Below are 26,299 nucleotides of genomic sequence, written 5' to 3'. Positions count from 1 at the left end.
TCTGTTTATTTTTAAACCACCATGAATTACCTTGTGTTTAAATAGTACTATATAAATATACTTGCTTTGCCTAAACAGAACAGAAAGCCTGAAAATACTGTAACATATTGCTGGATTCAAGCTTTTGGGAGCACAAACTACAACCTACGCGCCATTTCGTCTCCTATTGGCTATTATTTCAGATCGACAGCTACTTGAGCCTATCAGAGTGCGTCTTGTCAGTATAATGGGCGTGGTGACGCATGCCTCGTTTTTCATGAATTTTCCGTCCATTTCAGTTCAGCATTCTTTTTAACCGGGACAACATGGCTACTGCAACGAGCCGTTACTACAGCGAAGACGGCAGGGCAACAAAACGACAGAAAACCGACGGAATGGCCACGGTGAGCCCGCTAACGGACGTCTTCGTCGAAGCTTCTTTTTACTTTCAGAACAATTGGATCCAATTCTGCTGGTTTCGTTTGTTTTTTGTCTTGCACTTTTAATTAATTCATAAGCGCGTTTGAAAGCGACCGCGACGCGTTTTCAGATAATTAGATCAACCAGACGTGAAACCGTTGTTCGCCAAATTAATGGTTTTAAAAGGATTAGCTTAGTTTTGGGTGAAATGGTAGCTCATATGACACAGTTAACGCCACATTTAATCCAACGTGTGCTTGAGCGGTTCGCTTTGAAGAGGACCCAGACAGGACGGTTCTCCCGCCGGGCCTCATCGGAGCTCCGGCTTTGTTCTAGTACCGGTAACGCTAGCATGGTTTACTTCGGCTAATAGACCACTTACCTTTGTTTTATGCTGCAGTATTCTCATACTTTGACCCGGATTGTACTGCAGCATATAAACCGAGGACCACAGCAGCAGCAGCAGCTGGTTCCCCTTCCCCCAGCGACCATTGAAACCCAACCCCAGCTGCCTGGTTCCTCTCTAGAGCAGCCCAGACCCATATCAGAAAACTCCGTTATCTCTTTTTGGCAATAAGTCCAGCCGGTGACTTACTCGGATTTCGTGATGACTTGTTTTCTTCCTCCGTAGGGATACGAAGACCCACACAAGACGCTTCCTTCAGTGGTGGTACACGTCCGGGGGCTGATGGACGGAGTCACCGAGGCTGACCTTGTCGAGGCCTTACAGGAATTTGGAGCCATCAGGTAAAGGCCCCCAGGGGCTCCCTGTGCACCGATAGTCAGAGTTAAAAAGACTACATGAACAAGCATGTCTAGTAAAACTCACTTATACTTCTCACTCCCTCTAACTGCTGATAGTTGCACATATAGTTAAAAGTTACTCTTCAATGTTCAGGATGTTGTTCTCATTAAGTCCTTATGAGGTTATGAATTTATTTAACTTCAGTGTTCCCCTGGAGGGGTGCCCTGCCCCTTCAAAGACCCCCTCCACCTACAGACAGTGGCATTAATAGTTTTATCAAATTTATTTTCTAAGTAATGTAGAACAGAAGTCATTTAAGGTTACATTTGCTACATAAACATGGCTTTATATTGTCCTTATATGAAACAAACAGAATGATCTTGTTGGTTATTATAAAAACACTATTGTCCCTTTTCCATGATCTTCCCTTTAGCTGGCTCCACTTCACTCAGCCTGCTTTGCAACCCTTTACAGTCCTTGCTTTTCTAGCCTGGTACTGGCCTGCTTGGTACCTGGTCATGGACAGGTCTCATCGGGGCTGAGCAGGGCCAAAATGTGACGTGAACAGACTGCTGTTCACTGATTGGCTGTGAGCGTGGTCAGCCGTATGTAAGCGGGGATGAGAACGTGTTCGTGGAGGTAGAGAGAACGACCAGCCCCAGGTTTTACCCTACACTGCTGGGCCAGTACTGCACCAAGGGGGCGCTAAGCACATTAGGATAGGGTACAAGTCCTGCGAGGGTTGGGTTAGTGGATAGACTGTTGAGCACACAGTGGTCACAGAAGAACAGGAACAGATTATGTCAGGGTAACAGAATTTAGCTAAAATTCAAACGCAATTATAAAAATATGAAGAACCACATTGTGTGGAGCGGGTCAAACTGAAACTGTGGTGGTGGTTTGAAATTACCATTGGAGGACATTAGGGATGGGCACTGAATTCAGTGCTTTTTATAGGTACCGATTGAATATCGTCGGTACCGATCCACATACAGGTCCTTCTCAAAATATTAGCATATTGTGATAAAGTTCATTATTTTCCATAATGTAATGATGAAAATTTAACATTCATATATTTTAGATTCATTGCACACTAACTGAAATATTTCAGGTCTTTTATTGTCTTAATACGGATGATTTTGGCATACAGCTCATGAAAACCCACAATTCCTATCTCACAAAATTAGCATATTTCATCCGACCAATAAAAGAAAAGTGTTTTTAATACAAAAAACATCAACTTTCAAATAATCATGTACAGTTATGCACTCAATACTTGGTCAGGAATCCTTTGGCAGAAAGGACTGCTTCAATGCGGCGTGGCATGGAGGCAATCAGCCTGTGGCACTGCTGAGGTCTTATGGAGGCCCAGGATGCTTCGATAGCGGCCTTTAGCTCATCCAGAGTGTTGGGTCTTGAGTCTCTCAACGTTCTCTTCACAATATCCCACAGATTCTCTATGGGGTTCAGGTCAGGAGAGTTGGCAGGCCAATTGAGCACAGTGATACCATGGTCAGTAAACCATTTACCAGTGGTTTTGGCACTGTGAGCAGGTGCCAGGTCATGCTGAAAAATGAAATCTTCATCTCCATAAAGCTTTTCAGCAGATGGAAGCATGAAGTGCTCCAAAATCTCCTGATAGCTAGCTGCATTGACCCTGCCCTTGATAAAACACAGTGGACCAACACCAGCAGCTGACACGGCACCCCAGACCATCACTGACTGTGGGTACTTGACACTGGACTTCTGGCATTTTGGCATTTCCTTCTCCCCAGTCTTCCTCCAGACTCTGGCATCTTGATTTCCAAATGACATGCTGGCTTGACCTGGGGAATGCGGCACCTGTAGCCCATTTCCTGCACACGCCTGTGCACGGTGGCTCTGGATGTTTCTACTCCAGACTCAGTCCACTGCTTCCGCTGGTCCCCCAAGGTCTGGAATCGGCCCTTCTCCACAATCATCCTCAGGGTCCGGTCACCTCTTCTCGTTGTGCAGCGTTTTCTGCCACACTTTTTCCTTCCCACAGACTTCCCACTGAGGTGCCTTGATACAGCACTCTGGGAACAAGCCTATTTGTTCAGAAATGTCTTTCTGTGTCTTACCCTCTTGCTTGAGGGTGTCAATAGTGGCCTTCTGGACAGCAGTCAGGTCGGCAGTCTTACCCATGATTGGGGTTTTGAGTGATGAACCAGGCTGGGAGTTTTAAAGGCCTCAGGAATCTTTTGCAGGTGTTTAGAGTTAACTCGTTGATTCAGATGATTAGGTTCATAGCTCGTTTAGAGACCCTTTTAATGATATGCTAATTTTGTGAGATAGGAATTTTGGGTTTTCATGAGCTGTATGCCAAAATCATCCGTATTAAGACAATAAAAGACCTGAAATATTTCAGTTAGTGTGCAATGAATCTAAAATATATGAATGTTAAATTTTCATCATGACATTATGGAAAATAATGAACTTTATCACAATATGCTAATATTTTGAGAAGGACCTGTATAATCAGCAGTGCCAAGGAGTGCAAGAGTGGGTAATTATCCAGACATAAATGCAGCACTGCACGCACAAGAAAGTAATGTTAGTAGCCGCTGGAACCGTCAACAAACCATGGCTGATAGAAAGCTCTCAGAAGTCTGGCTCCTCTTGTTTTAACATGCGGTGCAGATTATACTGTATATTTGTGACATGAAGTGTAAGGACAGCGGTGGGAATACTTCTGATCTCAGGAAGCACCTGGTTAAGTTCAAGATTTTTCTTAAGGCTGAAGAATGCAGTTTTCATCAGCCTCAGATCTACGGCTACAACTCTGCATTCGACGCCGTTAGCACGTCCGTATTCATTAGCGACTCGTCTGCAGCAACATGGTTAGGTTTTAATTTGTGCATTAAACTGTAGTCAGTTAAGGGTTTTAATGTTGAAGAAATGTTTGAAACAACTGAGATGTTACAATACAAACAGCTGGATGTTGTTTTGATTTATTCACTTTATATATTGAGAAAAAAATGTAAATTGAACATTTTTGAGATTTGATTATTAAACAAATTAACATTTATCACTTCATAAACACACACAAAAGTATCTGAAACTGGTACCGTTGAATGCCAGTATTGATTCACAGGTACCAGGTATCGGTTCAGATGTGAAAGGTACCCATCCCTGTAGGACATGGTGCGCTACGGTGAGTCTTAATCTCGCTCGTTTGTTCTTGAAGCTTAACTGTTGTTTGGTCAACTCGCACCAAACCGTAAGACAATAAAGGTTAATAGTGGCACGGATCATGGCAGCTGGTAGAGAGCAGGGCTTCAAGCCATGACTCTAGCCATCAGCGAATCAATAGAAACACAACAGCTTTCTTGTGGAGTAGAGCGAGTGGCTTGGAGCCGTGCGGTGCTGGAACCATGTGTGAAAAAGAGGCATACATCATTTCTGTCTCTACAGTGTTGTGTTCTCTGTATGACTCGCTGCGGAGCTCCGCCCCAACATGCGGCACATGCAGGTGCACAGGTGAACACACTCTCCCGCCAGTAGACGCAGTCCCAGCATCCTGCCAAACGGGCTACAATATCTAAATGCCTCCTGAGCTGTGGAAGCAGAAATGACTACAAGATCTTATCGTGTTGCGGGTTTGACTCCTGGCCCGGGCGACCCAGTGCCACAAAAAAACATTGAAAAAAGGACCACGCATTGACCTGTTTTTATTTAGGAAGTAAATCTTCAATAAATCCTGTTTTCTGATATTTAGAAAATACATTTAATTTAATTAACTTGACCATCTCCGATATAACTTCATAGTAAACGGCCTTATAACCTTTCCCAGTGTTGTGATTATCATTGATGATTGATAATTATGACCAAAAGAGTGATGCAACATTACCATGCAATGTTTATGTTTGAGAACCAAGGATTATCTTGAAGAATCTGGAAATGAAGTTAAATTAGTCTTGGAACCAACTTAGACAATAATCAGCAAACGTTTAGACAACCATTCACAATGTAAGATCAGATAAAATATTATTTTAATAAAATAATGTTTTAAAGAATGATCTGCTGAATAAAACCAACCTTCTGGATGACTAATTCTCAACGGGGTCTCATTAGCTGCCTTTATTTATTGAAATAATATTAAAAGAAATATTATTAAGGAAATATTTTGGAAAAGAGCCAAATCTTTCTGGAGAAATGAGCTTAATGGTGTTTACTTAGTTATCAAGTTTAGTAAAATAAGGTTTAGGGAAATATTATTTACTGGATTGAAAACTAACAACCTTTTTGGGTAAATGATCTTAGTATGCTAGCACGTGTTCTTAGGTGTTAGCGGTTAAAGCTAACAAAAGAAGCTGATAGCTTAGCATCAGAATCAAACACAGACTTTTTAAAGTACCGTTAATAAAAGGGTTAAAATGCAGAGAATTGTTTGTTCAGAGGAAGGGGTAGAGGAACCAGGTTCTGTAACGTTCTATGGAGCTCTTGTTTTTGCACCCGCTGGGTTTCAGGTTTCACATTTTCCAGTTGAGTCATCTCAAGGCACTTTAAAGAAAAGAGCTTTCTTTGCAAGGTGTTGCATAAATAAATGCAAATTGTCATCGAATGTTGTTAATGGCATTAAAAAGCAGTTAATGAGATTTACTCATTATGGGGGATGTTGGAGACATAGAGTCCGAGTGGACCATGTTCTCAGCATCTATTGTCGATGCTGCTGCCCGTAGCTGTGGCCATAAGGTCTGCGGTGCCTGTCGTGGCGGCAATCCCAGAACCAGGTGGTGAACACCGGCAGTAAGGGACGCTGTCAAGCTGAAGAAGGAGTCCTATCGGCTGTGGTTGGCTTGTGGGACTCCTGAGGCGGCTGACGGGTACCGTGAGGTCAAGCGTGCTGCGGCCCGGGCTGTGGCAGAGGCAAAAATTCTGGCCTGGGAGGAGTTCGGTGAGGCCATGGAGAAGGACTACCGGTTGGCCTCGAAGCGATTCTGGCAAACCGTCCGGCGCCTCAGGAGGGGAAGCAGTGCTTCGCCAACAATGTTTACAGTGGGGGTGGGGAGCTGCTGACCTTGACTGAGGACATTATCGGGCGGTGGAAGGAGTACTTCGAGGATCTCCTCAATCCTGCCATCACGCATTCCCTGGTGGAAACAGAGGCTGGGGACTCGGGGTTGGACTCTTTCATCACCCAGGCTGAAGTCACTGAGGTGGTTAAAAAGCTCCGCGGTGGCAAGGCTTCGGGGGTGGATGAGATCCGCCCTGAGTACCTCAAGTCTTTGGATGTTGTTGGGCTGTCATGGTTGGCCTGCCTCTTCAACATTGCGTGGCGGTCGGGGACAGTGCCTCTGGACTGGCAGACTGGGGTGGTGGTCCCCCTACATAAGAAGGGTGACCGGAGGGTGTGTTCCAACTACAGGGGGATCACTCTCCTCAGCCTCCCTGGTAAGGCCTACGCCAGGGTATTGGAGAGGAGAGTTCGGCTGATAGTTGAACCTCGGCTTCAGGAGGAGCAGTGTGGTTTTTGTCCCGGCCGTGGAACACTGGACCAGCTCTATACCCTCTACAGGGTGCTCGAGGGTTCATGGGAGTTTGCCCAACCGGTCCACATGTTTTGTGGACCTGGAGAAGGCATTCGACTGTGTCCCTTGTGATGCCCTGTGGGGGGTGCTCCAGGAGTATGGAGTCGGGGGCCCTTTATTAGGGGCCATCCGGATGGTTCCCTGTACAAGCGGAGCAGAAGTTTGGTCCGCATTGCCGGCACTAAGTCGGACTTGTTCCCGGTGCATGTTGGACTCCGGCAGGGCTGCCCTTTGTCACCGGTCCTGTTCATAACTTTTATGGATCAACTGCCTGATCATTTGACTCATGGGCTCAATAAACGAGGCGAAGAGGAGCGGCGACACACAGCACCTTGTCTTGTTCCTCTCTCCAAAGCGAATGAGTTGGTCAAATCTCCATTAATTTTAATTCTAGCCGTTCGTTTAGTATATAACGATTTAAATGTGTCAATTATCATTGCATGAAATCCAAATTTTGAAAGCACTTTATATAAAAAAGACTTTAAAAATGCTTTCTCTGCATCCAAACTTAATATCAGTGCCTCTACTTTTTGCTGAGTGACTTCTCTCATAATGTGTAATGTTTTTCTAATGTTGTCTTGGGTCTGTCTTTGTCTGGTCTTTATGCATTAAAGCTGGTAATATGACTTCTATTCTTTTAGATAATATGGAGGTAAAAAGTTTATAATCATTGTTTAGAAGACTTACGGGATGATAGCTCCCACTTTCTAAACTATCTTTCCCTTCGGTATGACTGAAATCACCGCCTCTCGCCATGAGCGGAAAATCATTTTATTTTCTAGAACCCAATTGAACGTTTTTCTCTAATGCTGGAATTAGCTGGTCTTGGATAATTTTGTACCATTCTGTAGTGAATCCATCTGTCCCTGGAGACTTTCTCTTTTTCGTTCTTTTGATTGCTGATTGAATTTCCTCTTTTGTAATTTTGGATATTTTCTTATTCTGTTCATCAGTGATCTTTGGAAGATCTTTTCCAGAAAGGCATCAACCTGGTTGTCGCTGGTTGACTGTGGTTGGGAATATAGTGTTTTATAATATTTCTGAAAGCAGTTTTTGATTTTCTCCGGATTAGTTTCTATTTCCTTTTGTTACATTGTTTCTTTTTTTTTTTTTTTTTTTTTTTACCGTGTCCTGTCCGGCAGAGTATCGCTCAGAAATGTTGTCTGAGTGCCAAGAAATTACCCAACAGATTTACTTTCACAAGCAGAGCATCACAGCTAATGCTTTAAAGCTCTGCTTGATATTTATAAAAGAAACTTTATTATAAACTTCTTTTCAATTGTTACGGACACGGAAACTGAAATGAAAAGGAAAAAAGAGAGAGATGGGGGGGAAAGGAGGAAAGGGTGGAGGAGAGAAAGAAGGATGAAGAGAATAAAAGATTACACCCTGCTGTTACATTGTTTCTTATTTTATGTATAGTTCTGCAGGCTTGTCGTTTTCTTAATCTATATGATCAAAGTTTCAGGGATTTCCCACCTACCTCATAGTATTGCTGTTTTATAAAAATAAGTTTTTTTTGGGATTTCCTGAGTGTTTATTTCTTTTTTTAGTTTTATAATCTTATGTTTGGTGTTGCCATCTTTGGGAGACATTGCTGTAATTTGTTTGTAGTTTTTGTTGTTTCAAATCCTCTTCTAATTCCTGGAGATTTTTTTCTCTGATTCTCTTCTCATATGAGGTTATGGATCAAATTTTACCCCTAATCACTGCTTTTAATGCATCCCAGATTATAGGAGGAGTCACTTTTTCATTATCGTTATTTTCCAAATCTAAATTAATTTCCCGGTTTAGTTTCTCTCTAATGGCCGGTTTATTCAGAATGTTAGAGTTCAGTCTCCACAGAGTGGATCTCCTCTTATTATTCAGACAGATGATCTGAAAGAGTATTAGGTCCTATTTCACAGCTGTCTACCCTAAAAAGATCTCCCTTAAACATAAAGACGTAATCTATGCGGGAGTAGACCGTGTGAGTAATCTCGACTCTTCAGGTTTCTTTCTCTCCGAACGTCCACGACCCCCACCTCCTTCATCCAGGTATTTTATTGTCTGCTAATGTTTTTTGCGTCGGGTTTCCCATGTGGTCAATTTTTGGATTTAATCTGACATTAAAATCTCCACCACATACCAAAATCCCCTGACTTTTTCTTGTCATTATACGGACTATATGTTTATAAAAGGAACAGTGACTTCCAGGAGGAATATACACGTTAAGGAGAGTTATCTTTCTATTTGCCTGTAAGCATAACAAATCTGCCTTCATTGTCGTTATATTCTGAAACATGCTCATAATTTACCGCCTTGGATATGAGGGTCGCCACTCCTCTCCGCCTCCCAGATCCATGTGATGAGAAGTAAAACATGTTTAAATCCTTGTTTATTTAATTTGGCATGTTCTGTGTCGTTGAGGTGCATTTTCTGCAAAAAAGCTACTTGAACTCTTATCTTTCTTTTAATTTGGATAAGATTCTTTCCCTCTTAACTGGATTGAGTACTCCATTGATATTAAATGATGCTATTTTTAAAGATCCGTTTTGCATCTATGTGATTTCCCCCCTCCTGTCTCACTCAGATACTTGGTGCATTTCTCCCTCCCAGCGAGAACCGGCGGGGAACAAACAATTAACATAATGCACATAAAACTGAACACAGTTTGTCCATGTAACTTCCTGGGTTAGGGGTCTATTAACCTGACCCTGTTGAGTCCCCACAAGGGCCTCGAAGGAAAAAGTCCCCCTCCTCGGTCCAGAGGGAGAGGCCCTAACCTGCAACAGTCGCATGTCGGAGAAAAGGGAAAAACCAGAGAAGTAACCCAACTCCAAAGGAAAAAAAAAAACAGTCCAGAACGAGCTGAATTATTCTATATTTTGTTTCAACCACTAGTTACATATTTGAAGATATTTCACAATTCCTCCTGCCGTCTTCGGTCTGGGGAAGATCCGCTAGGTCCCGGAGGGGGCGTAGATGTTCTCCTCAAGGCTCGTAGTTTCTCCTTGTAGCTGGAACCCCGGCCGGCTTTAAATTCGCCCTTCCTCGCTCGTCGGTCCACTCTCGTCCAGGACAGCTGTTGCACTTGCTCCATGAGCGTCTCTGGAGGTTTAATTGTTGGCACAGTGAAACCTTGTCTCAGCATGTCTTCTGACGCCTCTTCTACCGTATCGTAGGTTTTGGTTCCGTCCTCGTATCTAACGTGCAGCTTCGCGGGGAAGAGGGACTGGATGTGGATATTATTTTCCCTCAGTACTTTGCGGATTTCTGTATATTCCCTTCGTCTTTTGAGTATGAAGGGCGGATAATCATGATCCAGGTTTGTGATTTTCTTGCCAGGTGAACCCTTTCCACTGCCAGGCTTTACGGAGTATCCTCTCTTTGGGTCTGAAGCTTAAGAACTTAATTATGATGGAGCGTGGTGGCGTGTCGGCTGGCGGTTGCGGCCCCGATGACCGTTGAGCTCTTTCAATGTGGAGTTCAGGGGTGTCCTCATTTAACTCAAGACCTTGACAGAGTAGGTTGTCGACAAATGAAATCATTGTCAATTCCTTCTTGGATCCCTCCGGTACCCCATATATCCTTATGTTCTCACGTCTGGATCGACTCTCTATATCCATCAGTTTGTCTTCTATCTTGGCATGTAGCTTTAGCATAGCTGTTATGACCTCCTCTGTATTTTGGATCCTTCCTTCTGCCTTCTCAATACGTCCCTCCATCTCCTCCATCCTGGTGTTTACCTTCGCAATTTCATCTTTTATCGTCTCCAATTGTTCTTTATTTTCTTGGCGAAACCCTTTTATTTCTCGCAAGATCAGTTCGGTGTCGGTCATTTTTAGACGCTGCTCCTCTTGGATTGTTAGCTTCAACCCGTTAGCTGCTAATTGTTGCTGCTGCTCTTCTCTCTCACTCATCTGACTTCAGTCGGCGTTTATTTCTCGAGATAGTAGTGATCTTTTCCCCCTTTTTTTTAAGTTATATTAGTATATTTACTTAGGTTCTATAGGGGAAATTTCTCTAATTACTCCGGTCTGGCCAGGAGCGCTTTTGCTATGCGGCCATTTTGATGGTGGTCTAATCTGGAAGCCCCTTTCTACAACTTTAATGAGTTTTTGCTGATGCAGTGTCAGTGTTTACTCAAAGCAGAGGGGAAACTAGGGTTGTTTTTTCCACCTGAATCATTACAAGTCTGAGGCAGCTGGTAGGTAGCACAACCCTCCCACTGGGGATAGATTTTTACCCTGTTCAGATGTCTGGGATATTTTTGGTCCCTGCAGTGGAAATGCCTGATGATGAGCAGCTAGCCAGACTTTTTGATTTAGAAGCACCTGCTTGATGCTTTTCTTTCATTAAATCTAAGTAACAGCATGGGTGTACTTATTTATTTATTTATTTTCTCACTGCTTTTGAATTTTTGCCTAATCTTTCATTGAAAAATGGCAGCGTGGAATATGTTTGTACACTGAAAGTTAGATTAAATCAATCTTAGAACAATATCAGTGAATGCTTTAATGCTTTTGCACATCCTTTCATGTAGCTTTTCTACTGGGCTGTTAATGATGCAGAGAAACTGATTGGACCTCGGATAAACCTCAGCTGTCATCGCTTCATGAACCGATTAGCTTTGGTTGCTCCTGAACTCACCACTGCTGGACAGTGTCCAATAAAGATAGATGATAATCGCTTAGATGATTGTCAGGCACCTTTTCACCACGGTGTCTGACTTGTTTATCAAAGCACTTTAAAGTGAGATTTTGATGCACTTATAGTCCGTTACAACGGGTCTTCTAGGTTTATCTGCAGAACACAGAGGCTTTAAAAGATTAGACAAGCAAACTCTGTTTCTTTCAGTTATGTGGTTGTAATGCCAAACAAGCGCCAGGCTCTGGTGGAGTATGAGGACATGAATGGATCATCTACAGCCGTCACCTACGCTGCAGACAACCAGGTTTACATCGCTGGACACCCAGCCTTCATCAACTATTCTACCAGCAAGAAGATTTCTAGACCGGGAGACTCGGACGACTCGAGGAGCGTGAACAACGTTCTACTCTTCACCATCATGAACCCCATCTACCCCATCACCACGGTAAGAACCACGTTCAACTGCAGAGTTTCTCAGATGTGGGAAAAACATCAGCTGGTGTGGCCTTGAAACCAGTGAACCCAGTTTACATCACCTGGGTTTCAGCCCAGTGGGTGATATGAGCTTAAAATGTAATCTTGATCAATAGTACCACTAATTATAGTGATTAAACTGGTTAACTGGTTTCCACACGAAGCGACTCGGTCACATCAAGAACAGGATGTCTCTGTGTTGATGTTTATCAGAATGTGACAGAACATGGTGGTAAAACCTGTCTAGAACACAAGGAAATTAACATTTCTCGGAACAATTAACTTATCTGAAGAGGATCTGGTCATGCGTCAGTGTTCAGAGATTGTCTGATTTACTGCCAGGTTTTATTTTTTTCTTCTCACTCTCCTCCTTGCTGTGGTTCTCCAGGACGTCCTCTTCACCATCTGCAACAACTGTGGACCCGTCCAGAGAATTGTCATCTTCAGGAAGAACGGCGTCCAGGCCATGGTTGAATATCCTTTCTGTTTTACAGTCTCTATGTGAGATTGTATTGTTTGTGCTCAATTTCACATGAATTGATCTGTATAAAGTGTAAAGCAATTGAGGTAAAAGTGGACCAACTGGTATTTGAGCAGTGCCAGGGTTTCACGTCTTGCTCGCCACAACAGAAAGAAACCCTTGCATTTGGTGCGAGCTCTGGGCCAACCTGGTTTTTCCACCAGAAGAATGAAATCAGAACTTCACGTTGCTTCCTTAACTCTCATCACATTTGACTCTGTGCAGAGTGCACAGCGGGCCAAGGCGTCCCTCAACGGAGCAGACATTTACTCTGGCTGCTGCACTCTGAAGATCGAGTATGCAAAGGTACGACTCTGGTGACTCTGGTCTTCCCAGTATGGTTGTAGTTGGCTTTTACTGACGTGAACATAATGTAGATGCAATGTTAATAAATATTTATTTTCCACTTTTGCCTTAAAATTGAACCATTGAGTATTCTAAACAGAAACCGTTGCCATGGAGAGGAGCTCCGTTTATTCTTAGTGGGAACAGGAACAGTTGCATTGTTTTCAGTTGAGCAGATGATGTGCTCAGCATCTGTTTCTACATGTCGATAGTAGAAGTTAACAGCCTTAATAAGCTACTAATAAACACAGCGTCAAAGCTTACATGAAGCCGCTTAGAAAAGACCATTTGAAACCAGGATGTCCTGTTTTCTGCAACCCGATGTCTTATTTTATATAAAAACTCCTGTTTCCACAGCCCACCCGCCTGAATGTGTTCAAGAATGACCAAGACACCTGGGACTACACAAACCCCAATCTGGGAGGACCAGGTAAAACCTCCAAAACATCTGAGAGCTCACCAGGCAGGGCTTCCAACAAGCATATCACTGGGAGATGGAGACAACCCTAGTCTTTACTGGCCATACCGTTAGTCTTCATAGCAACCTTGTTAATTATCTGTGTTTAACACTGACCAGGAGTCACACACTCGAGGGACATGTCTGGCAGAGTAAAAACACTCTTTCTGTAAGCATAATGGACGTAAAGGTGACCGTGTGTGCTGGGGTGTGCAGGAACACCCTGCAGCCGGAAAGAAAACCTGAAGCTAGTGGATGAATCTTCATTGGTTTCCGTTAGACCCGAAGGGACTGTTGTCTGGACTCTTTCTGGGGGCTAGCATCTTTATGCTGCAGGCATGCAGTTATTCTAGTTTGGGGATCTGATGACATGTTTACGAGTGTTGGTTCAGGAAACGTTGCCCTGTGGTTTACCTCTTACTGGTGGGAAATACATTTTTGCTCAGCAGGAATGTAGATGGTAAACAGGAGTAAAGTTTACATGATTTTGAACGTTGAAGTTTTAAGCAAGTAGAAATCATTTGTGGCAGATCAGAGTTGCTGGAGCAGTTTTTCTAAAAACTTGCTTCTTAGTCCATTCAGCAGGTTAGATCTTGTAGAATATGGTACTAATTTCAGGTTTTGATGGGTACCACCATAGGTTTCCATGTAAATATACAGTTTCTTCAGTTTAATGGTTTAACATTTTCCATCCCATAATTGATAAATATCTTCAGGCTTTGATCATCAGAGCCTGGAAACTTTACAAATGAGTTTAAAAATTGAGTGGTTTTTTTTAACCGGCGTGTTCAAAAATGCTCGAAGGCCCTGTAGCCGGCCTCCCCAGGCAGCTGGCGACCTGCTGCAGGAGGAGCTGCCGCTCAGAGTCTCTGCCAACAGCATATTGTAGGCCTGGTATCTTCATCTGGCTTCATGCTGCTCTGGTAATCCAGTCATCGAATGTGGTCCGACAGCTTCCTGAGGAGTGGGGACAGCTCTGGCTTCTCATGCAGCCCAGCCCCAAGGAGTAACCGTCTTAAACCGTATCTGGAGAAATTGGTGCAGCAGTTAGAAACTTCAGTTAAAAAAAAAATGTTTCCTGGTCTGATTTTAAATATTTTTTATTCTCTGCCATTTGGATCAAGCGAGCCAAAATGATCCACAGTAAACATCCGAAATGTGTCGGGTCAACTACTGCTGCTATTCAGCTGTTGGTCAAAGGGCTTAAATTTGGAATCGGGTTTTAATAAAGAGTTATGTTTCCAGTTCAGTAAGCGTGCTTTGAATGTGCTAATCTGTCACACTCTACAGGCTTATGTTAAAATAAGCTGCCTGGTAGGTGAGGACAGAAGGGATTTTGTTTGACAGACGCTTGACTGTTTTATATCGTTCAGCCATGACGATGCAAGCCTCTTGCAGGAGCGTTTTCTATCTGCTTGTAGCTGGTGTTCCTGCTTCCTTCACTGCACAGCAATGATCTTCTAGCATATTTAATGTAAACCGCTGGTATCAAGTGTCTGACTTAAGACTGATTCTGGTCTTTTCCACTGTCGCATACAGTGAAAATTGTTTTACTATTAAATTGTTGGACCTGCCTTTTAAAATGTAAATGCAATTTTTGTTAAAATTTGAAACTGGCTTTGTTTGGTGGAGGTTAAAATATGAGAACAGAGGCATGGACCAGCATCAGTATCTATAGTCTGGTCTGCAGAGAACATGCACAGGGACAGACTGACACCACCACTCAGCAGCCACCATCTCCAGTAAGGACACAACCACTCCCATACAGAGGGCCAAACGATCCAAGATACAAGGAGAGACACCATCCACGCAACATGACGAAGTAGGACTGATATGCCACCTATTCTTCACCTGTGAGCCATGAAGACGCTCGGAAGAGTGTGGGGAGTTTTAGGCACTGAGCTACACTTGGTCCCTCCCCCCTCATCCGCCGCCTTCTACGAGAGCCTGACACACTGCAGCAGGCCACATCTTGCATCTACAGCGTCCCACTGAATGGAGACTTGCACCAGAGGATTCACAACCCCATCCAAAAAGATGCCAAACATCCCTCACTACAACTGATGATGCATACTGATACAGACCCATTACAAGCCCTCAACTCTGCATGCAGCTTCTGCAGCATCTGTGCTTGTTGACACATTTCATCATCACACCGACTGCACCGACCAATCCAACCAACACCATCCAATCCAGCTGTATGCATTCACATTGGAGTCGACACAAGCCAACTGATGAAGACATGGCACTGCTGACACCACCACCCAGCACACTCAGAGCCCAGTCAGGCCCATTTCTGCCCATATCCCTTACATTCCCCACATGGATTCTTTTTTTCTGCTCTTTCTGCACCTTTTCTTGTTCTCCCTCTATTTTTTTTCTGTAAATTGTCCTTGTTTAGATGTAGTTTTACTCGTTTTTTTCCCTGAAGTCCTTTCTATCTAGAACCTGTGTAATGCCTTCCATGTAATGCAGGTTTGGCAATTTGCGGCCAAGAGGCGCCACCTTCTTCCCAACTGAACTGTGCTCTGTGGCAGCGTCACAGCCTACCAGCGGACGCTAAAGCAGGATTTTCCTCTAAAATGGCACACAAAGGATGAAAATCCCAAGCAACCCAGCAATGAGCATTCCTACTTGATATAACCAAGAATCGGACCGGAGGTGAAGAGGCGTTCCCTCCTCCAGACAGGAGAAGGATGAGAGTATGGATGAAATGAAGTGAATGGAGAGTGAGGGATCTGCTACAGCAAATGCCTGTTGTTAAACATGCAGTAAGTAATCCGAGACCCTCCTCGGAAAGTAACTGCACAGCACCACATGACGCCCCTCACAAAGCTCAGCAACACACGTTTAATCCTGTGCTTTCTGTGGCTGTGTTGAAGCCTGATTTTTAAATGACAAGTGAACGCACCAAACGTTTTCATGCTGATGCTCCTCTGTGGTTCCCCAGTTTCCTTGTTTCTGTTTAGTGCACAGATGAACTCATCTCAATCAAAGCTTCCCCCCATGGGAAGAGCTGTTGATCCAGCAGCCACAATGGCTGCTGGTGTTCAGATTACCTCACCTTGGGATGTGCCGATCCATCCACTGTAGTTTTCATTACATGTGATCTGAGGTCGTGGGTAGTTCTACAGCTCTCCCCTGACATTTTACTGGGGTGTTGTCTGTTCTTTGCCCTGTGAACATGTAACGGTGAATAACATGGCTTCAACTGTAATTCTTTGATTGTTGTACCTGTACAGATGGTGATGCAGATGGCAATGGGAGCAGTGCAGGTGTGTGTGAGCGTATAAACCTTTTACTTGAAATTTAGCCATTTGTGACCCAGAGTGACTGTTTGTTTGATACCCTCCCCCCGTTCACCTGTTGGGCTCCTGTTCAGACCTGGCACTAACATCCACCCTGTTGGAGCCTGAGGGTCCGTCCTTCAGGGAAGGGGAGGCCCCCCGAGGGTCCGTCCTTCAGGAAAGGGGGCCCCCCGAGGGTCCATCCTGGGGCATATTTTTATTTCTTTTTAATCTGCTTTAGTTTGTCATCTAAACAAGAATCACCCTCGACCATACTGCAGGACCCACTGACCTGATGCAACTTCATACAAGCATTACAGTTGTTACTTGAATGTCAATAAAAATATTAGATAATGTGTAATATTATAATTTAAGCTATTAGGTTGTTTTAACAACTGTTAACGACGGCTCTTTTCAACATTTTCTCACTGAAAACTGCTCTAACAAAAGCAAACTTATAGCAGAGCCTCAAGGTCAAGCTTAGCATATCGAGATGTTTAGGGTGGTTGACCTGCTGGAAGACAGGGGAAGTTAATTTATATAACACATTTCAGCAACAAGACACTGATGAAAACAGAAGAAATAAAACAGACATAAAGAAGTTCCTCAGTGGCATAATGAGAGAAAGATGGGAAGGTGAAGCTCAGTCTCAGGTCTTCTGCAGCTTCTAACAGGTTTTCTTCCTGGATTGTCCTGTTTAGCTGCTTCAGTCTTCCTGTTGCCTCTGACCAGCTTCTCTGTTCCTGCCAAGGAAAAACATCCCTCAGCATGATGCTGCCCCCACCATGTTTCACCGTGTGTTCAGGGTTGCTCGCCGTCCACACAAGGCACATATATTTATATATTCTAGAAAGTTCAATACTGGTCCCATTTGACCAGATCACCTTCTTTCACCTGTTTGTGACAAACTGGACCTTCTGGCTTTTGTTCAGAATGGGCTTGGTTCCAGCCACAAAGCCAGATTTCTAGAGCGCACAACTAATAGATGTCTCATTGACGGATCTTTTTCATCTGAACTTTGGATTTCTACAGCTCCTCCAGAGTTACCAGTTTCTTAGCTGCTTCTCTGATTAATGCTCTCCTTTACCAGCCTGTCAGGTTAGGTGGACCTCCATGTCTTGGTAGGTCTCCAGTGTATCCTCTCCATGTTCAGATGATGAACTGAACAGAGCCCTGGGAGATGTGGATGTTGATGCCAGGTCTAAATGTAGCCTCAGATCATCTGCATCCACCTCATCCTTCAAGTTTTCTGCTTTTCCACTTCAGATTAAAATAACAGTAGCAGTCTGTATGGTTCTGGTTTGAAGGAATCCAATTTCAGGGCCATTCCCCGAAGACTGTTAATGATGTCCCTGCAGTATGTTGCGTTTCATGCCTCCCTCCCTATTTCTCTCCCCTCAGTGCAGTCACTGCAGCAGTTTCACTGTGGCAGTGACTGCAGCCAGTATGGAGAGTAATGTGGGTGGAAGGATCTTGTTTGTGCTTGGAAGGAGTTTCCTGCTTGGAGAATAAACTTTGAAACGCATGTCTACTAATCTAATGTTCTGTTTCAAGCTACAATTGACAAATTTGTAGACTGGACGGTGTCCATTCAGACTGTTTTTGGTATTAAACTGTCAGTTAGTCGTATGTTACGCTTGGGCATCCTGCTGTGATTAATATTGATAGAATTTCTGTTTGTCTCTACCTCTCTTCCTGCTTTCCTGCTCTCATAGAAGATGTGAATGCAAACCCCAACAAGCGCCAGAGACAGCCCGCTCTGCTCGGAGATCATCCTCCAGAGTACGGTGAGTCTTTTCTACTGCATACTGCACTTATTTAATTATGCATATGGCTTATTTTAACAAGTGTCATGTCGTTTTAAGGCATTATAGCCCATTTTCCCCTGAAAGTCCCAGTATTAAAATAACTCATTTTGTTTCACCTGGGAAGTTGTGTACTGTTTCCACTGTTCTGAAAGGCTGGAACATTTTTACCTTGTCCCAGATATTTTTCTGCACACATCAAGTTGAGTTCAGGTGGTCTTGTGGCAGTTGAGCCATAGACCGCATCGTTCTGTCGCTGACTGAAATGTCTACATCAGCAAAACTTTCAGAGCCTAAACCTCATTTTCTGTCCACAGAGTGTTTATAGAAAATAACACTTTCTTTAAAGCTACAGTTGGTAACGTTTGTTAAAATGTATTGTTTTACATGTTGAACTGTCATGGACAGATAATCTGGAAGAAAAAAAACAAGCTCCTCTGGCTCCTCCCAGCGGTCCTACTGTCATTTGCTGAAACACACCGCTCTATCAGAACCAACCAATTAAAGCCAGGAGGAATGTCTTCAGTGTCAATGCGCTTATGTTTGTAGCAGCACACCTTACAGGCACCACCTCCCCTCCCCTTGCTCTGCTGTGCTGCAGCCCTCCCCCCCACACCGGGTCCTGCCGTGAACGTGCAGGCTAGTAGCAAGGCGACTGATGACGGCGGATAAGCAGCTCTGGCAAGGTTACTGGTAGAGACGAAACGTCATCGATATGCTTTACATTTACTATGGCCTGCCCATACCATTAGCACAGTTGCAGCACAACAGCCATCTTTAGCTTCAGTGACCGTATGCGCCGTGTGGGGGAGGGGTGTCAGCAATGCCTTGACACCAAGACATTTCTCCTAGCTCTGATTGGTTGGTTTTGACAGGGAGCAAATTTCAGCAAATGGCAGTAGGACCACTGGGAGGAGCCAGAGGAGCTTGATTGTTTCTATCTTCTAATGTCAGGACACAGTGACAGTTTTAACAAATGTGTAAAAATACATTTTAACCAAAGTTACCAACTGCAGCATTATACATGGCAGCTGAGAGAATCATCATTGCTCACTACAGAACCCCACCCTCACCAATCCTAGGGTAATCTAAAGGTCCTGCCCCCAGACCAGGACCTTTTTGTCCGCAAAAGCATGAACTAAAATTATTTGGCTGATGTCATAACGAGATGAGGGCTTTCAAATCCTGATGATGGCTGAAAGGGGCTCCTGTCACCATATTTACCAACTCTGAATTAATTCTTGCCCCTGAACTTGTTACCGTTTGTTTCCTTTGTCACTTCTGTAGGAGGTGGTTACCATGGCTACGATGAGAGCTACGGGTCCCCTCCTTATGAGGGCCGCCGCATGGGCCCCCCAATGAGGGGCCGTGGAGGACGAAGCTATGGGACGGGCTATGGGCCTCCTCCCCCGCCTCCAGGCGAGTACGGCGCCCACGCCGACTCTCCAGTGGTCATGGCTTATGGGCTTGACACGGCTAAGATGAATGCAGACCGGGTCTTCAATATCTTCTGTCTCTATGGAAACGTAGAGCGGGTCAGTAGTCACACACAGCTAATCAAACACTCGATGCTTGGAGAGGTCGCTCAGCTTAGTTGAGTCGCCTGTAGAAGGTTATTTCTGCTGAAGCTGCGTTTAGTTTCTGAGCAGACTCCAAGGATCTTTTAAACTTGACTTAAAACATGTTGAAGTGTTTAAATATCATTTTATTAAACATTTTAGGCAGATAAAGTTCAGATAATAAAGGGTTTATATTTGACATGTTGGGATCATTCTAGCTGAGGATCAGAAAAGCTTTGCTACATGTTGTGATGCTAACTACTGTGAACCTTACAATCTGAACATATTTCTCTCCATACGTTTGCTAACGCTGGGCCGCTGACCTGGTGAGATGCTGATTACAGGCTCCAGATGCAGTCTACTATATATTGCAGGACAAGCACCTAAATTCATTCACACTCTTCAGATAAATGGTGTCTGACCTTAAAGACTGCATCAACCTATATTCTCCTAAAGGAGTGGTGGCCAGGTGAACTGATTATAAATATTCTCATCACAATTATTTCTGCAGCCCTGAATGTGTTTTATACAGATTTAAAGACACTATTTGAAGTTCAGAGTGCTTTATACCTGCATATGGCTCATCAGGTTGGCTGAGCTGCCAGAAATTACCTGATGCAAGGCAGGTAAATGTTGACTGGGTTTGCTTTAGCTTTAGTTGGTGCTGGAGGAGACGGCTGCTCTTTGACTTGGCTTGTAGTGAGGCGTTAAAAAGGCTTCCATGCTCGGTTCTGAAGTCCAGATTAGAGCTGCAGTAAATACATGGAGTTCTGTGGTGATTAAATTATCCCAGCTGGACTTTGACTGCCTTCTTTTAACTCATGCAGCGACACATGATGCGTTCAATAGACGATCAAACAAGACAGTTTTTAATAACACGGTAACTGGAGGTAGCTTTAATTACCAGGCTGTCTGTTAAAACCAGCCTACATGAGTTCATTTATGAAGCTAAAGGTAAACTAGAACAATGAAGGCATCTCTGCTTTGCCAGCTCTAATCCTTCTCGCTCCAATATCCTGTCGCCACACCTGCTGTCCGATCAGATCAATGCTACGCCGTTAGCAGCCAAGCCCGTCTGCCTAGAGGACTCTTCTGTAAAACCTGTCCTGCCCCTCACAGGTGAAGTTCATGAAGAGCAAACCTGGAGCTGCCATGGTGGAGATGGGAGACTGCTACGCTGTGGACCGTGCCATCACACACCTCAACAACAACTTCCTGTTTGGACAGAAACTCAACGTGTGGTGAGTTCACTCTGCATGTTGAAGCTGGACGGGGCCTTCATCTAAGGTGTTTGACTTGCATTGAAAATGTTGGTTCTCCTCCTGCAGCGTGTCCAAGCAACAAGCCATCGTTCCCGGTCAGTGCTACGAGCTGGAGGATGGCACCAGCAGCTTCAAGGATTTCCACGGCTCCCGGAACAACCGGTTCGCCTCCCCGGAGCAGGCGGCCAAAAACCGAATCCAGCACCCGAGCAACGTGTTGCATTTCTTCAACGCCCAGCCAGATGTCACCCCAGAGATCTTCTCTCAGGTCTGCTAAAACCAGAAACATGGAGGCATTTTACACCAACATCTCATTGCATTGGATCGTGTGGCAAGGTTATACATTTTTCACACAAATGTTTTACAGATTTGTGAGGAGCTCGGAGTTAAGAGTCCAATTAACGTCAAAATGTTCACGGGAAAAAGTAAGAACATAAAAACGCACAAAGGAAAAAGTGTGATTAATGTTAACTGCTGTGTTTTCCAGGTTAATGAAATCTTTAAGTCGTGTACAAAGGAAATGATTCCCAGTTTATGAGCCTGCTGTTTCCTGCCAACAGGTGGCGCAGCTCCCAGTGACCGCAGTGCTTCCGGTCTCTTAGAATGGGAGTCTATCAACGATGCCATGGAAGCTCTGGCGCTGATGAACCACTACCAAATGAAAAATCCAGGTGTGGGGGGGCAGGCGAGCAAAGGGTCAACAAAGGGTTTGTCTAGATCACACATCTCTATAACTTCCTCTCTACACTGTTTATGCCAGCATGCTGTAACCTCCAGTCCCAGAGAGCTTCATCCTGCAGCTCTTAGATGCATCCCTGCTCCAACATCTCTAAATCACGTGAATTCATTCCCTCCTCAGCTTCCTCTCAATTTCTGAGGAGACCTGGAAAGCGAATCATTCGTTTGATTCAGGGATGCAGTTAAAAGTTGCAGCAGAGTCGCTTTCCGGGACTGGAGTTGGAGACCCCTGCTGTAGACCACAGGTGTCAACCTCCAGTCCTCCAGGGTCAGAGTCCTGGAGCCTTTTCATGTCTCTGCTCCAACACACCTGACCTCAATAAATGGGTCAGAACTCTGTGGAATTTGATTGTTAAGGAGGTCATTTGGCTGTTTGATTCTGGTGGTAGGACCAGGATCCTCGAGGACTTGAGTTGGACATCTCTGCTGTAGATGAAGCTGAACAATGATGTCCTTATGGAGAGACCCTGTTCTGATGGTTACTGTTGGGCTGTTTTAATGTGTGAAGGAACCTCTGAGCCCAATTCTGTTGGAGGTGCAGCTGCTAACCTTCCTTCCACAGGGAGATGTCAGACAAACACTTTTAGGTTGTTCTCCTCCTTTCACTCCTCACTTGGTGCATCAGTTTACTGTCAGTTTGCAGCATGTGTGCTGTTTGTTGTGGAAGTATCACCAGCCTCAGGCCTCTTCTGTTGTATACGTGTTTCATCCCTGAACCCTGCTGTACCCCGACCCTCTAACCTAAACGCCGTCTGCCTTTATAGAGCAGAAACTCGGGTTTTGCGTTGCTGCAATCTGTGCAGAAAATGAAGTTGCACGTGAGCCGGGTATGGCCAAAAATAGTTTTGCAAGCCGTGCTCATGAAAATGGGCTGGGATACAACAGTTGCTGTGGGTGTAGCTGACATAAAACCACAAACAAGTCTCTACAAATAAGAAGTAACTTCAGGGACTCTGATATGGAACATTTAGAGCAGACAGTAGGATGCAGAGACCGACTGGGACTAAACACCTTTTTTAATTCACCTGCTTTCTGCTTGTAATAAAACTGTCCTGATCTCTACGTCCACTAGGGAGTTACACCTTCACATGATTGAAATCAGATGACTTCCTGGTCTTCTGATCAATTACTTCCTGGACCACAGGTTTATAACAGCCAGCACCTCAGCAAGCAGACGGGTCCTTCAGAATCAACTTTATTGCCAAGTTCTTACATACAAACAAGGGATTTGACTCCGGTACACTTTGCTCTTTTGTTTTATTTTTGCATTAAAGAATATACATATTTACAATATACAATATACACATATATAATAAAAAGGCACATTTGCAACATCTGTATGCTGTTGTTTTGTTCTCTATTAAATGTTCAACAGAGAAACAGCCTGGAGGAAGAAACTGTCTCTGTGGCGGCTGGTTTTAGTAAACAGTGCTCTGTAGCGCCACCTGAAGGTAAAACTCTGAACAGTTTATGTGCAGGGTGTGTGGGGTCTGCAGAGATTTTAGCAGCTCTTTTCCTGACCCTTGACCTGTATAAGTCCTGGATGGAGGGAAGGTCAGCTCTGATTATTCTCCCTGCAGACCTGATTATTCGTTGCAGTCTGGACCTGTCCTGTTTTGTGGATGATCCAAACCACACTGAGATGGATGAAAACAGGACAGATTGAATGATGGAGGTGTAGAAGATGACCAGCAGCTCCTGTGGAAGGTTGAACTTCTTGAGTTGCTTCAGGAAGTACAGTCTCTGCTGGACCTTCTTCTGAACAGTGTCTATGTGTGAAGACCATCTCAGGTCCTCAGAGATGGTGGTTCCTAGGAACCTGAAGTGGTCCACAGCTGACACGGTGTTGTTGAGGATGTTGAGGGGGGTGTATGGGGGTGGTGTTCTCCGAAAGTCCACCACCATTTCCACAGTCTTGAGTGGGTTGAGTTCCAGGTAGTTCTGACCGCACCAGTGTACCAGCCGATCCACCTGCTGTCTGTATGCAGACTCATCACCGTCCTGGATCAGTCCAATGACAGTGGTGTCGTCTGGAAACTTCAGGAGTTTCACGGACGAGTCCGATGAGGTGCAGTCATTTGTGTACAGAGAGAAGAGGAGTGGGGATAGAACACACCCCTGGGGGGCACCAGTACTTATTGATCTGGATCGGGAGAAGATGCTCCCCAGTCTCACCTGCTGCTGTCGGTCCATCAGGAAGCTGTTGATCCACTGACAGGTGGAGGCTGGGACGTTGAGCTGGGTGAGCTTCTGGTGGAGGATGTCTGGTATGATGGTGTTGAAGGTGGAGCTGAAGTCTACAAACAGGATCCTGGCGTACGTCCCTGGATGGTCGAGGTGTTGCAGGATGAAGTGTAGACCTAAGTTAACAGCATCATCTGCTGACCTGTTTGCTCGGTAAGCAAACTGCAGGAGGTCCAGCAGGGGGACCTGTGACGTCTTTCAGGTGCTTCAACACCAGCCACTCAAAGGATTTCATGACCACAGACGTCAGGGCTACAGGCCTGTAGTCATTTAATCCTAGGATGGTGGGTTTCTTGGGAACCGGGATGATGGTGGATCATCAAACGTCTGTGAATGAATGGGTCGCTTTCAGGAGCTCGGTTAACTCCATCCTGGTACCGTGGTTGTATGATACTTATGCAATAAATATGGTTGACATTTGCTTGCTGCTAAATATTCAAGATCCAACTGTTGGTGTTTAAATACCAAAGTGGAAGCGACTGGGAGAGCTGTGGTCAATTATCAACATTAACAGAAAATACATTCTAGGCTATTAATCAGATGATTTGTGTTCACAGTATAACATGTTTCACTATCTGGTTTATTTTGTTAAACCAGTCATTTCAGCTGTGGTCATTCTTCAGCCAGACCACAGCCTGTTTCAGCTCCACTGTAACGGACCAGTTATGTAAAGATCATAACCCAGTACATTAATTCTGACGGCACCAACCTACATTCCACCGTTGTCATGTAAACCCAGTTAACATCTAGAAGCCAAGCTGGAAGGAGTCCTGCCTGGTTACTAAACTATACCTGTGGCTCAGGTTAAATTCCCTCTGCTGCCCGCCTCTCGTCAGGTTCATTGTCCACCTGGTACCAAACCTGATTCTCCTTAAATCAAAGCTGTGGTAATGGATTACTTTTTTCCTTTTTTTATGTTGGCACCAGTGACCTTTCTTTGCTGTATTCAGACAAAAAATGGACAGAGACAGAAGGGGAAGACATGCAGTCAAGGTCCTAAGGCCAGGAATGGAAACCTGGACGTCTCATCCTCTATATGGGGAGGGTGCTCTACCTCTACTCCACATGCTGCCTGCATGATGAAATTGAAGCAGGACAAATTTCAGCTCTGATTTAGCTGGTTCATGCAGCTACTTTGTGTATTTGGAGGTACCATGCACATCTTAGTGATTAGGAAACCCAGAACTGAGCAAGGCAATTAAATGTTTTACCTGACACGCAGGTAGGTAGAGTTATGACATGGACTTGCCCAGGACACGGAGAGCAGGGGGAAAACTGTAGTTTACTACGACAGTCATGAGGAGAAATCTGATTGTTTGTGGACAAACGAACAATCAGAATAAGTCAGAATTACTGTTTGTAAATGAGTTACCTTGCTGCTAAAACTATGAAGGAGATCCTACCAGGCTATCTGTTAAAACCAGTAGCCATTTGTTCCCTCCTACTGAGGTCATTTATGAAGCTGAGCAGGAGCACAGAACTACAATGCTCCTACATGACCTCTGCTTTCACAGGTCGTATAATCCTTCCCATGCTGCCCACACCTATTCTCAGGACAGAGTGATGAACACTTAGCCAGCTGGCATCCAGGCCCGTCTTCCAAGAATCTGCTTTTAGGTCTTCTCTAGTTTTGTTGAGTCATTCGTTCTTCAGGTGATTCATCTACAGTAGATGAAGCTGCATTGTGGCTGAATTTCATCTGTATTCTGCTGTCTAAACAAATTGAAGATCTTATCAGGTGTGTTGGATGGAGGTGTCTCTCATTCTGTTCCTTCTGGTTCCAGGTGGTCCTTACCCCTACACGTTAAAGCTGTGCTTTTCCACCGTCCAGCACGCCAACTGAGAGCATTTCTGAGTCTGGAGGATGGAGATCAGTCCGCTAAGGTCCACGTTCAAGAACATGTTCGCATGTAGTCCGACTCTGACGGTTTGTGACACCAGAATAACTCAGACCTCAACAATCTGATCTGTTTGGAATAAAGCACCATTTAAAAACGAGCATTTAAATGTAAGATTTTTGGCCAAGATGTGGTTCAGATCAGCGGTTTTTGTGTCCACACCATTAATTTGATTTTTTGTCCTTTTGTATTATGTCATCACCTGATGACTTGTCTGTGAGAACTGGTTTTATGCTTCAACAGTAAAATGGCTGAAGACAGCAGGACTTTTATTATATTGTTTTTTTTAGTTTTAATTGCTGATTGTTTAGTTCTGTGTTCAAACATATTATGCAGCTGGAGAAATGATTTGTTCTAAGAAAATAAAGAAAAACCCGCTTCA

General features: G+C 44.3%; 1 protein-coding gene across 7 annotated transcripts; it reads left to right on the top strand.

Annotated features, from left to right (window-relative positions):
• Positions 1-226: 226 nt before the first annotated feature.
• Positions 227-26,299, top strand: LOC124883867 (heterogeneous nuclear ribonucleoprotein L-like). 7 transcript variants are annotated; one of them, XM_047391293.1, is made up of 14 exons: positions 228-383; positions 1,031-1,146; positions 11,536-11,773; positions 12,191-12,276; positions 12,532-12,628; positions 13,025-13,097; positions 16,367-16,399; positions 18,130-18,198; positions 19,504-19,751; positions 20,895-21,016; positions 21,104-21,305; positions 21,405-21,462; positions 21,598-21,744; positions 25,804-26,299. In XM_047391293.1, exons 1-14 carry the CDS (start codon positions 306-308, stop codon positions 25,860-25,862), a joined length of 1,626 nt encoding a protein of 541 aa, XP_047247249.1. In that variant the 5' UTR covers positions 228-305; the 3' UTR covers positions 25,863-26,299. The 7 variants fall into 7 exon arrangements, with proteins under 7 accessions (XP_047247253.1, XP_047247249.1, XP_047247251.1 ...); XM_047391295.1 differs by having other exon boundaries at positions 18,127-18,198; positions 21,598-21,708; XM_047391291.1 differs by having other exon boundaries at positions 18,127-18,198.

The sequence above is a fragment of the Girardinichthys multiradiatus genome, chromosome 18, assembly GCF_021462225.1.
Source record: "Girardinichthys multiradiatus isolate DD_20200921_A chromosome 18, DD_fGirMul_XY1, whole genome shotgun sequence".
Classification (NCBI taxonomy): Eukaryota; Metazoa; Chordata; class Actinopteri; order Cyprinodontiformes; family Goodeidae; genus Girardinichthys; species Girardinichthys multiradiatus.
The sequence above is the reverse complement of the archived record's forward strand: the minus strand, read 5'-3'. Positions and strand labels throughout refer to the sequence as shown.

Bases quoted from the DNA above. Each gene is read 5' to 3' on its own strand.
- LOC124883867 (XM_047391291.1), top strand. From the start codon at position 306: ATGGCTACTGCAACGAGCCGTTACTACAGCGAAGACGGCAGGGCAACA. The intron at 21,017-21,103 runs GTGAGTTCACTC...CTCCTCCTGCAG, and splicing joins GGACAGAAACTCAACGTGTG to CGTGTCCAAGCAACAAGCCA. The intron at 21,306-21,404 runs GTCTGCTAAAAC...AATGTTTTACAG, and splicing joins CCCCAGAGATCTTCTCTCAG to ATTTGTGAGGAGCTCGGAGT.